Consider the following 13,172-nt stretch of genomic DNA (forward strand, 5'->3'; position numbering starts at 1 on the left):
TTTCTTTACCTCTGCTGACCACCATGATATATCTGAGGTCTTACCTATACCGACCTTTGAGGAGTTTACTATATTCCTCCTCCACCTTCGACCACAGAGGTTTCATCCATACCAACCGTTGAGGAGTCTAGTGTTGTTCCCCCTAGTTCCCCAGCCACAGGAACATCACTCTTGACTTATCATCGTCGATTGCGTCCTCCATCAGGCCCAACTGGTTCTTGTCCTGCACCTGACCTTGCTCCTGCTGCGGACCTTGCTCCTAGTACACCGATTGCACTTTGGAAAGGTATACGGACCACACTTAACCCTAATCCTCATTATGTCGGTTTGAGCTATCATCGTCTGTCATCTCCCCATTATGCTTTTATATCTTCTTTGTCCTCAGTTTCCATCCCTAAGTCTACAGGTGAAGCGTTGTCTCATCCAGGATGGCGACAGGCTATGAGTGACGAGATGTCTGCTTTACATACAAGTGGTACTTGGGAGCTTGTTCCTCTTCCCTCAGGTAAATCTACTGTTGGTTGTCGTTGGGTTTATGCAGTCAAAGTTGGTCCCGATGGGCAGATTGATCGACTTAAGGCCCGTCTTGTTGCCAAAGGATATACTCAGATATTTGGGCTCGATTACAGTGATACCCTCTCTCCCGTGGCTAATGTGGCTTCAGTCCGCCTTTTCCTATCCATGGCTGCGGTTCGTCATTGGCCCCTGTATCAGCTAGACATTAAAAATATCTTTCTTCACGGTGATCTTGAGGATGAGGTTTATATGGAGCAACCACCTGGTTTTGTTGCTCAGGGGGAGTCTCGTGGCCTTGTATGTCGCTTGCGTCGGTCACTTTATGGTCTAAAGCAGTCTCCTCGAGCCTGGTTTGGTAAGTTCAGCATGGTTATCCAGGAGTTTGGCATGACTCGTAGTGAAGCTGATCACTCTGTGTTGTATCGGCACTCTGCTTCAAGTCTCTGTATTTATCTGTTAGTCTATGTTGATGATATTGTTATTACTGGCAATGATCAGGATGGTATTACCAATCTGAAGTAACATCTCTTCCAGCACTTCCAAACTAAGGATCTAGGCAGATTGAAGTACTTTCTAGGTATTGAGGTTGCCCAGTGTAGCTCAGGTATTGTTATTTCTCAAAGAAAATATGCTTTAGACATTCTTGAGGAGACGGGGATGATAGGTTGCAGACCTGTTGACACTCCGATGGATCCGAATTCTAAACTTATGCCAGGACAGGGGGAGCCGCTTAGGGATCCTGCAAGCTATAGGCGGTTGGTTGGAAAATTAAATTATCTCACAGTGACTAGACCCGACATTTCTTATCTTGTGAGTGTTGTAAGTCAGTTTATGAATTCTCCCTGTGATAGTCATTGGGATGCTGTTGTCCGCATTATTCGATATATAAAATCGGCTCCAGGCAAAGGGTTACTCTTTGAGGATCGAGGTCATGAGCAGATCATTGGATACTCAAATGATGATTGGGCAGGATCACCTTCTGATAGACGTTCTACGTCTGGATATTGTGTTTTAATAGGAGGAAATTTGGTGTCCTGGAAGAGCAAGAAACAGAATGTAGTTGCTCGGTCTAGTGCAGAAGCAGAATATCGAGCAATGGCTATGGCAACATGTGAGCTAGTTTGGACCAAACAATTGCTCAACGAGTTGAAATTTGGTGAAATCAGTCGGATGGAACTTGTGTGCAATAATCAAGCTGCCCTTCATATTGCATCAAATCCGGTGTTCCATGAGAGAACTAAACACATTGAGATTGATTGTCACTTCGTCAGAGAAAAGATACTTTCAGGAGAGATTGCTACAAAGTTTGTGAGGTCGAATGATCAACTTGCAGATATTTTCACCAAGTCTCTCACTGGTCCTCGTATTGGTTATATATGTAACAAGCTCAGTACATATGATTTGTATGCACCGACTTGAGGGGGAGTGTTAGTTTACAGCATGTATATAGTGTAGTATTGTCCCACATTGGTAAAGGAGTAGTATGTCCTTGTATAGTATAGCTATAAATAAGGACCTCTTGTATTGTATTGTTCATCCAATATCAATAATATATTTTCTCCCGTGCCTTCTCACAGGTTTCAGCTAGGTAAACCTCTTGCATTCTGGTTGTTCTATACACTTGTGATAGTGTAGTTAGATTGGTGAGTTTGACTGCAATGTTAAGCTCGTGTTTCAAACCTCCAATGAAGCAGCTGATGGCATTTTCTTGAGACAATCTTACTCTATTCAGATTTCTCTCAAAAACATCTTGATATTCCTTCACATTACCAGTTTGTTTGATCTTTTAATTTCCTCCATTGGATCAGTTGACTTACTCATCAAAATCAGCCCCAAACCTTTAGACTAATGCCATAACATACTCATTCCAAGTAGTTGGTTGTAGGTATTGCCTGTACCTCATGAAGGACAGATTCCATTGTATAGCATCCCCTTCCTGTTGCAATGCAGCTACTTCGACCTTTTCCTCAGCAGCAACCTTTTCCATAAAGAAAAATTGTTCAATTTTGAACAACCATGATCTCAGATCTTCACTTGCAAATCGTAGGAATTCCATCCTAGACCACCTAGAGAAGTTAGAGTTGTGGTGGTTGCAACTAGTAGGGCTTCTTTCTTGTTGGGACCTTTCTTCAGAGGGTTCGCATTCATTTCGTAATGGAGATTTGTCCTTTTGATGCTTCCTTGAATTAGTCAGTTGTTCTTTCAATTCAAGGACTGTTTGATCCAATTGTTTCAGATGTGAAACTTCACCAGATAAAACTCCCACATCTGCTATCAATTTCTGCATCAACTCACGTAAGTCAACTGGTTCTTCAGTCGAGTTGTCGTTTGATCGAGTGCCTTTCGCCATGATTCCGAGGATCGAGTGCTCTGATACCAATGATACACGATTGCAAGAGCTCAAGGAGAACTCGAGGATCGCAGAGTTGATTCAGGAAGAAGCTTCGAGAAGTCAACGAAAACTTGAGAAATTGCAGAGAAATGAAGGAAGAAGAAGAGAGGAAGAACTAGGATAGAAGATTGTATTCTTATGATGATTATAATCGTGTAATACAACTGTATTTATATCAATTACATTCAACGATGAATTTCACTTATTCTGAACAGATTCCCTAACTAACAGAAGTTAGTTATTTCTAACTAACTCTAACTACTTTTTGAATTGCCAACTAACTGCTTGCTTATTTCACTAACTTCTCGACTCTCCTCTTTTTTTTTTTTTTGAGAATGATAACATTTTATAAATATAAAACAGCACAAAGTTTGTGCTGCTAAAAGTGACAGAATACATCCCCAAAAAAGTAAAAAAATCCCCCACTACAAAAACTTACAAGGATTCTATGATATCAAGTATGGAGTCACTATCATTTAAAGGGCATTCTTTACACCAAAAAAGAAAAAGTACTAAACAGTTCATTTTGATTTTCTGAATGGAGTTGCTAACATCCTCAAAACATCTGGAGTTCCTCTCGTTCCAGACTGACCACCAAATGCAGGCTGGGATCTTCTGCCACCATTTCTTCTCCCCACCCGTCACACCAGCCCAGCATCTCAAGAGGTCGGATGTATCTTTTGGCATGACCCAGTTCATTCTGACAATACTTAGAAACATGTGCCACAGTTGAAAGGTAACAATGCAGTGAAGAAACAGGTGGGAGTTGTCTTCTGCTTCCCTTCCACAGAGATAGCATCTGGAGGTCAGTTGATATCCCCTTCTCTTAAGTTTTCCATCAGTCAAGCAAGCTTTTCGTGCCACCAACCATACAAAGCATAGCACCTTTGTGGGTGCATTTACCTTCCAAATTTGTTTCCAAGGCCAACTCCTGTCAGAATGAACATTGCCCATTAGGCTTTTGTAAGCAGAATTCACCGAGAAATATCTGGTGCTTGACCCCTTCCATATCAAAGAGTCCTCACAATTTGAGAGGCCTTGCAGTTGGTCAATTTGGTTTATCAGTGTAGCAACTCTATCCACTTCCCAATCATTCAGCAGTCTTCGAAAGTTCAAATTACATCCATGTTGTCCCCTTATTTCTTCCACCTTGGCATGAGGATTTGAAGCTAACAAATTTAGATCAGGATATTGGTCTTTTAGAGTTGTCATCCCAAAAAGCAGCCTTCTTACCATTTCCTAGCTTGACTTCAGTGTTCTAGAGGAAAATAGGCCACAGATTCCTAATTGCCTTCCGGTTACTAACCCCATAAGAGGAAGTAACTCTCTTAGTGCACCATTGGGAGTCTTGACCATATTTTGCTTCTATTACTTTTCTCCATAAAGCCTGCTGCTCATGGTTGTATCTCCAGAGCCACTTAAATAGTAAGCTTCTATTATGTAGTCTCAGATTTCTAATGCCCAAGCCACCATTAACTTAGCTTGAGATGACATTCTTCCACTTCACTAGGTGAAAAGCTTTTGTTTCCTTGTTACCTTGCCAGATAAATTTTCTTCTAATAGTATCCATTCTCTTTTCCACCTTAGTTGGTAAAAGGAACAGAGACATCACATATGTTGGTATAGAGTCTAACACACTGTTTACTAGCACCAATTTGCCACCAAGCGAAAGATATTGAGTTTTCCACTTGGCCAATCTCTTTTCACTTCTTTCAATTACCCCATCCCATATCTCCAATGCTTTATTTTTAGCTCCCAAAGTCACACCCAGGTAGGTAGTTGGTAGGCTGCCAATTTCACAAGCCAGAGTTCCAGCTAATATGTGCATATGAGACACCACATTAATGGGGAAGCGCTGACTTTTCGTCCAATTGACATGAAGCCCAGAAGTTGCTTCAAACACAGTTAAAATCAGTTTGATGTGCCTCAGTTGATCAACCTCAGCGTCACACAAAATCAAAGAGTCATCTGCGTATAGCAAATGGCAAATATCCATCACAGAGTCAGGTTTGTTGGATACCTTGAATCCCTTAATCCAACCATTTACCTTTGCCCTTTTTATCATACAATTTAGACCTTCCATGACTAAGATAAACAAAAAAGGGGAGAGAGGGTCGCCTTGCCTAAGGCCTCTTTGCGAGGGAAAGAAACCTTCAGGTGAGCCATTAATCAAAATAGAAAACCTGACAGAGCTAATGCAGAACAATATCCATTTCAGCCATTTGCTCTTGAATCCCATGTCCTTCATTATTTTGATTAGAAAGTTCCAATTGACATGATCAAAAGCCTTCTCTAAATCAAGTTTACATAGGATTCCGGGTTTTTGTCCCTTCTGTCTAGAATCCACACATTCATTTACTATTAGAGCTGCATCTACAATCTGTCTTCCCTTGATAAATGCCATCTGTTGTTCATCCACTAGCTTGTACATTACAGACTTGAACCTTTCTGTTAACATCTTAAAAATAATTTTGTACACACTCCCAATTAGGCTGATAGGTCTGAAGTCCCTCAACTCCTTGGCTCCTTTCTTCTTTGGAATTAGTGCAATGTAGGTTGCATTAATGCTTTTTTCAAAGAATTCCTTTGAATGAAAATTCTCAATATTTTTCATGATGTCTTCCTTCACTACTGCCCAGCATTTTTGAAAGAATCCCATAGAGTAGCCATCAGGCCCTGGTGCCTTGTCAGAGGCGCAAATTCTAATAGCAGCCAGAACTTCCTCTTCCTCAAAAGGTCTTTGTAGACATATAATCTCCTCATCAGTCAATTTTGGGCAGTCAAGATAGTTGAAATTTGGTCTCCATGTCTCAGTTTCAGTGTAGAGGTTGGTGTAATACTGCAGAATTTCATCTTTGATGACCTCTGGGTCAGAAACCTGCTCTCCATTGATCTCGAGTTTGTCCAAGTTGTTGGCTCTCTTATGTGAATTTGTCATTCTGTGGAAGAATCTTGTGTTCTTATCTCCCTCTTTTAGCCATAGTATTTTGGACCTTTGCCTCCAAGCAATCTCCTCAAACTTTGACATCTCCTCAAATTCCATCTCTAAGCTTGTCTTGAGAACAAGTTCTTCTTCAGTCAAGTTCCTCTGCTCCTGTAACCTGTCTAGGCTTTGAACTTCATTCAAAATTTCTGTTTTCCGGTTCTCCAAACTGCCATAGTTGTTAAGATTCCACTCTTTTAGTTTCCTTTTCAACATTTTTAGCTTAACTGCTAAAATGTAGTCTGGTGCACCTGTGACGTCAAAAGAGCTCCACCATCCATTAACCATCTCAGAGAAACCTTCTACTTCCAGCCACCAGTTTTCGAATTTGAAGTAAGATTTTTTCTGCTCCCATTCTCCACATTGCAGCAGGACAGGTAGATGATCAGAGTCTAGCCTAGGCAATAAGGACCGCTTGATGTTGCTAAATTCTTCATCCCATTCAGTCGTTATCAAGAATCTATCTATTCTTGACGCTGCAATATGATTATTTCCTTTGTACCATGTATAAATACCTCCTGCCAGTGGAAGATCAATCAGTTCTAGTTCCCCTATCATGTCTGAGAACTCCTGCATAGCACTATTGTATCTCCCCCTACTTCTTCTTTCTTGTGTGTATCTGGTGGTGTTAAAATCGCCACAAACCACCCATGGACCCTCGCATACCCCCCTGTAAGCTGCTAATTCCCACCAAAGATCCTGCCTTTCTTTTCTGCTATTTGATCCGTACACCCCTGTGATAAACCATGTAAAGTTTTGAGAAACAGAGCATAGTTTGCAAGATATGCTCTGTGTCCCGTAACCTTCTACTGGCCATTCCCAAACCCTCTTGTCCCACAGTAGTAAAATCCCCCCACTTCTCCCGTTAGACTCTAGACATGCCCAATCAACCCATCTTCTCCCCATAATTGTTTAACTTCCCTTGTCATGTCCCCTTCCAGCTTTGTCTCTTGTAAGCAATAGACATCAACATTCCATTTATGAACAAGTGCTTTCACAACCCTTCTTTTTCTCCTCTTATTCAATCCCCTAACATTCCACGATATAATTTTGACCTTCATTGGATAACAGTGATGTTGTTTTTCCCCCTGCTCCTCGATCCACTCTCCTTGAACTTCATCCCAGTTTCCAGGTTCTTAACTTCTCTATTGATTTTTGGCTTTGGTGTATCATAGATTGCAAGTGTCTCCTCTACTCTATTCTGCAGTCTTCTTTTGTCAATTTTCAAGAATAAAGAGAGAGCCTCCCATTCGCAGCCGTGGAAATCAACCTCGTATTGTTTGCTCATCTTGATAACGTTCTTATGTACCCATAAGGATGCATCTTCTTCAGCCATCTGATTTTGTATGTCTAAAGGTATGACCTCTTCTTCCTCCCAACATTGTGTGCCATCGTACAGTAGAGGCTGGTATTGATTTTGTACTTGTACCAGTTGATTCTCCAAACATAATTCCTCTTCCTGGTTAGTAACATAATCATCGTGTTGTGTCTCATGCATAGAGCTCTGAATTTGGACAGGTGCTGATGAGCTTTCCCCCTTGGATATGTATTCAGCAGGCGTTGACTTTGAAGTCATCGAACAGATTGATAAGAGCGATGACTTCGCTTCAATTTAAAGACCTACTGGATCGGGTCTTGGTCCAACTGGATATGGGCCTTCGTCTGATGCATATAAAATGTTATCAAAACATTTTGGGTCTTCCACAGAAGCAAGAGGAATAATATCAAGACCTATTGGGCTATCAACTTCTTTTAAAATTTGGGCCCCTTGAGGGAGGCCCAATAGTTTGCTTTCCTTTTCCTTATTTCCTCCAAGACCAGAAGTTTGGCCCACTTCAAAAGATGGTGTGATACAGCTGTCCCTTTTTTGAATTATAGGAAACTTTTTGGCCTCCATGTGCTCTGCCATGTCAGTCCCAGCTACAGCAGACCTAGAGTGACTTTTTAAGGTCTCTGTGCCATCAACATCATTCATCGATATTCGCTGGGTTTTAACTGCCACCGGATGTTCGCTCCACAGCGGCAATTGGAAGATTAAACCGTCGTTCTCCACCTCTACTTCCTTCGGAATAATTGTTGGTGACCCTTTGACTTTGATACGAGCCCAACGGAGGTGGTTTTTAAGTTCTGTTTCCTCTTCTGTCTCAATCCAACCTCCGCATTTATCACCAATAGCTTTCATGGTGTCAACAGACCAGAGATGTAGAGGAAGGCCGAGTATTCTGACCCAAACCCAAGCAGGTTTAATTTCTGCTAGAACACAAGCCGTCGTTGGAGTCCACCATTTCAGATTCAATATTGCTTTCCCCCATCTCCACGTGCCTTCTAATACTTCTTCTGCCATTCGTCTGGTTGGAAACTCGAACAGGAACTGACATCCATTCAACTCGTATACCCCAATAGCATTGCTCCACTTGCTGATCCATTTCGGACTTCGATTCTAGTGGGAATTTCGTCAAGCTCCTTGGAGAATCTGCCAACCACACACCTACTCAAGAGTTTATCATCCGAAATTTTTGTCCCATGTATTTTAATAATGCCCTCCTCAGTTTGATTGATCATCTGGGCCCCATTCATTTTGGACCATTTACATTCACGAGTTGTATGAGCATAGGTGTTTTGTAATAAAGGCATCTGTGGATCTGTAATAACTGCTCTTCTATTCATGAAATTCTTTATTTTAATAGCTAGCTCTCCCATCCCACATTAAAGGCCTTTTCTGGGATAATAATGATTGATCGGTTAGTTCCATGCACTGCTATAAGGCTGATAAATCTGCCACATACGTTGTATTTTTGTGTGCAATAAAAGGTGGTGATATTGTCTCTGATGTTCCATCTGTTGTACGTGTTTCCCCTTCTCCTTGACGCTTTCTGCAGCACTTCACTAACCCATGAAAGTGCCTTCCCACTTAAGGTCATTCTTCTAAGCAGCTGGTTTCTTCTCTCCACCCATTCAAACCAAGCTTCTGATGCTGTTTGATTCTCTGTGATGTCGTATGTTTTGTCCCCCTCCCTGAAATAGATTCTGTTCTCCATAATGCTATTATATTTTATAAACTAGTTTTTACTCAATCATCTGTGATTGGGGAAAAACTCAGTTTCTCCAGTGGCAAAAGTCGTCGGAAAGACTAAGGACAGATTTGAAGATTGGATACCTAGGAACCTGTGCCTGAGAGAACTTTTCAAAGGGCAATAGTCCTACACTGCTTCTCGACTCTCCTCTTTAATATTCGTGTATCACGAGTACGATCTTTTTCCGGGCTTTTTTTGACAAAGTTTCTTCAGGACAGTTTGCTCATCCAGTAAGTCCGAACCTATCCATATTGTTCTCTTTTTTTCCGATCACTTTGCGATTTTTCCGGTGATTACACTGATTTTCCGGCAGCTATAGTGATTTTTCCAGAAACTAAAGTGTTTCCTTCGCCTGTTTCAGCGAGTTACAATTGATTCTTTCTATATTTGGTGATAATTTGCTAGACCTCTCTTGATGATGTCTAGGGCATTTGATGTTTTTGGTTCTAAAAACACGGGTTCTGGAAGTTCAACTATTATGATTACTTTGGAACCTTTAATGGGAAGTTTAAACTACTTAGCTTGAGCTTCGTCTATCGAGTTGTGGTGTAAAGGTCAAGGTGTTCAAGATCATTTAACCAAAAAAGCTAGTAAGGGAGAGAAAGGGCCAAAGCACTTTGGGAGAAGATTGATATTGTGTTTTAGTAGGAAGTAATTTGCTCTCTTAGAAAAGCAAGAACCAGAATGTAGTTGCTCGATCTAGCGCAGAAGCTGAATATTGGGTCATGACTATGGCAACATGTGAGCTAGTTTGGATCAAACAATTGCTCAAAAACTTAAATTTGGAGAAATCAACCAGATGGAACTTGTTTCGATAATCAAGCTACCCTTTATATTGCATCAAATCCAGTGTTCCATAAGAGGACTAAACACATTGAGATTGACTGTCGCTTCATCAGATAGAAGATACTCTAAGGATATATTGTTACAAAGTTTGTAAAGTCAAATGATTAACTTGCAGATATTTTCACCATGTGTCTCACTAGTCCTCATATTAGTTATATATGTAACAAGCTCGGTACATATGATTTGTATACACTAGCTTGAGGGGGAGTGTTGATAGAGAGGCTTTAGGTATATGTAAACATTATATAAATAGGGCTCTTGTATAACACTTAATAGAGCATAATCACATATCAATAATATATTTTTCCCGTGCTATTTCTCACATCTTTGAACAGTGGTAACCTAATATTAAATTACCTATTGAATCCGATGTCATATCACCCGCATAGGACATTCCAACAATTTTATGAGTTACTCAAACCTAACATGAGCTCCAAGGTCAACATACACTAGCATCTCCCCTACTTCTATAAAGAATCAATAACTTTTTACTTACTGGAGCATCATTTTTGCAAACCCGATGCTTCAAAGTAGTGAAGAAAACCAAAAAAAGACCAAAAGATATCATGATTGGACTCCTTAGTTACAAGCGAAGAGATAGGTTCATAAAGTTAAAAGAAGACGTATGGAATGTGAGGTGTATTAGAGATGAGCACACATCAACAAATTGTAAGATGAAAATTACAAGAAAACACGCAACATAAACAAAGGATGCATTGGATATGACGGAAAATGTTTCCATGGAGAGGTGTTTTTTGTTGAAAATGTTTTACCCTGGTAAATCATTTTTCATTCCCCAGCGTTTGGTTGGATATAAAAATAAGTAACATATAGTAACTGTAAACATTTTTCTCATAAACCATTTCCACCATACCAAACACATCCAAATAAGAGAGCGAAGACGAATATACTAGAAACATAAAACTTAACCCACCTAAACAATTTCACCCTCGCAGTATTACTATTATGAGCACCGGTTGCTATTGCAAGGTAAAAAAACTGGGGAGTGGAAGAAAAAGAGATGGGTATCAGCGAAACGTGGAGGGGTGAATGTCATGCGCTCCTCACATAAATCAAGAAGCTAGAACAAACTTCACCACTGATTGGGTTAGTGACCATTTGAAGACAAATTGAGTTGGGGCTTGAAAAGAAATTTCTTGATCCTTCATTGTCTAATATGTTTCTTGGAATTTCCTACACCCTAAAAATGAATTAATTTAGCCAAACTGAGTTATACAAGAATAAAAGGAATTATGTACTAACTTTGGAATGTACAGTATAAAAAACTGAAACTAGCAACAATGAGTGAAGAAGCAAAAGGACCATCATGTGTTCATTTTGAACCAGCATATGCTCAATGAAAAGATCGAGACAACAGGTTGCACGGTCAATAGCAGATGACATCATGCTTTGCACCATAGCTGCAGAAGAGTAAAATATCTATGGAACAGTGCTAGATATACATAAACCATTCACCAGAAATCTCTCAACTTACCATGTGTTTCTGGAGAGCAATATCTATATGAGCGTCTACAACATTGAGGTACTCATCAAGGCTATTAAACCGAGAAACAACCTGAAATAATTAAAACTCTGTGAAGAGCCATATAGTAGAGAACCAGGGCTGCGAAAGGATAGGGAATTATTTGAGATTAACATGAAGAAAGATGAACCCAGATAGCAAAATAAAAATTAGAAATCAAGTGTTTATACATTGAACATTGGAGAGGCGTTGTGAAAGAGATAAGATTGTGAAAAGCTATACTTGAGGTAGTATAGAGTCAATATCCATGTCTGGTAAATATAGCTACGTAAATTGTCAGTGTGACTATAGTCCTTCAAGCACAGGTATTAGTCTCCGCACATTCTCTCAATCTCTACTCCTTGATTATCCTTTTATTTACTTTCTGAATAACGGTGGTGTCCGATCCAATTCGCATGAACTTCAACTATTTCATCGAGTGCAGGTATCGGTTAACTCTGCTACCAAGCTCATAGGCAGATGGAAAGAAATCTTACAATTTTTTAGCCTTTGCTAGGATTTAAAACTTGTTTTCCCACGATCTTCATTTCAGTGCACTAATAGCTAAGTCACACCCTTGGGTGCTTCTTGTTTATCTTAATCCTCACATAGTATAGCTTCCGTGACAAATTACTCCTACAATTACCAGCAACGCCAGGAGAAGAAAGCATTGTCATTGTGCAATATCTGAATACCATCCAGGAAACTTTTGTCTACTGAGAACGTGTGCATAAACAAGCACCACCACAACTCCATAAGTATTGGAACACTCTACAAGCACAACACAAGAAGTTGCAGCCGGAATCGGAAGGTTGACACGCTCTCAAACTCCAAAGAAAGATAGCAGGTGTTTACAACTTTTCATGAGCTTTTTCTGTCCTTCGTAGTTGAGTAAACCCTCCTAGTCTACCAATCAAGGTTCCGGAGCAGCTTCGATCATAGGAAAACTAGACTGAGACTCTCCTATCAAGTTCAAGTGACGGAGCTAGCTTTTTCAACATCCCGGCTTTTGACCAACTTTTCGCTTCTTGGGGTAGTCGACTGCACTTTCGACTCAACCCATTTTAATTCCAAAAAGTCCTCATGACAACAACAACCATTACAAGATTAGGTTCTCAAAAAGTTTATCTAACTTTCAGAAAATATTATATATGGTTTATCTCACCTTTCTATCTAAAATGTGAGTAGTAACAACTTAGTAAACATATCTGTTTGTCCCTACCTCGTGGCTTCGTCGTCCTAATAATTAGGCAAGGTTACTTTTATCTTTAATTCATTCCTATGTTGCTCGCATCCTTCAAAAATGCTGGGGAATGTGTCGGATCCTCTAAAAGTTATTCACTTTTGGAGGATCCGACACTGGTGTGGCGGCATTTTTGGAAGATTCTAGAAACATAGCTTCATTCGGATGTTTGGAGTCCCCGTCACATCAGTTTCACTTTGGAATTTCCATTGCATTATTAGTTCCATCGATGATTATTCAAAATGTACTTGAAAATTCTGAATAAAAGATTGTTTTAAGTTATTTTTCAAACTTTAGACATTTTATACTAATGTTGGAAATTAGTTTGAGGTTCCATGCACATTTCACGAGGATAATACAAAAATGTTCATTTTGTCGGTTTTAGCATTTTATGCGCTCTCCTATGATTTTTCATCAGAGGTCCTGCATACCTCTTAATAAATTGCAGTAACTGAGAAGAAGAATAGAACATTTCATCGAGACCGCTCGCAATCTAATCAAACAATCACATGTTTCACTAAATTTTGGGGGATACAATTCTCACAACAAGTTATTTGATTAATAGTATGCTTTCTCCGCTATCCAGATCAAGTTTT

The 13,172-nt window shown here is 40.0% G+C and overlaps 1 protein-coding gene across 4 annotated transcripts in view; it reads right to left on the minus strand.

Moving 5' to 3' along the window:
- LOC107813325 (uncharacterized) overlaps positions 1-13,172 on the minus strand; it is a 58,745-nt gene that overhangs the window by 26,934 nt on the left and 18,639 nt on the right. For all 4 annotated transcript variants that reach the window (XM_075241607.1, XM_075241608.1, XM_075241609.1 and 1 more), the window contains one exon: positions 11,307-11,387. In XM_075241607.1, coding sequence (XP_075097708.1) covers positions 11,307-11,387 — 81 coding nt within the window. The remainder of the gene's footprint in view (positions 1-11,306; positions 11,388-13,172) is intronic.

This window comes from Nicotiana tabacum, chromosome 21, assembly GCF_000715075.1.
Source record: "Nicotiana tabacum cultivar K326 chromosome 21, ASM71507v2, whole genome shotgun sequence".
Classification (NCBI taxonomy): Eukaryota; Viridiplantae; Streptophyta; class Magnoliopsida; order Solanales; family Solanaceae; genus Nicotiana; species Nicotiana tabacum.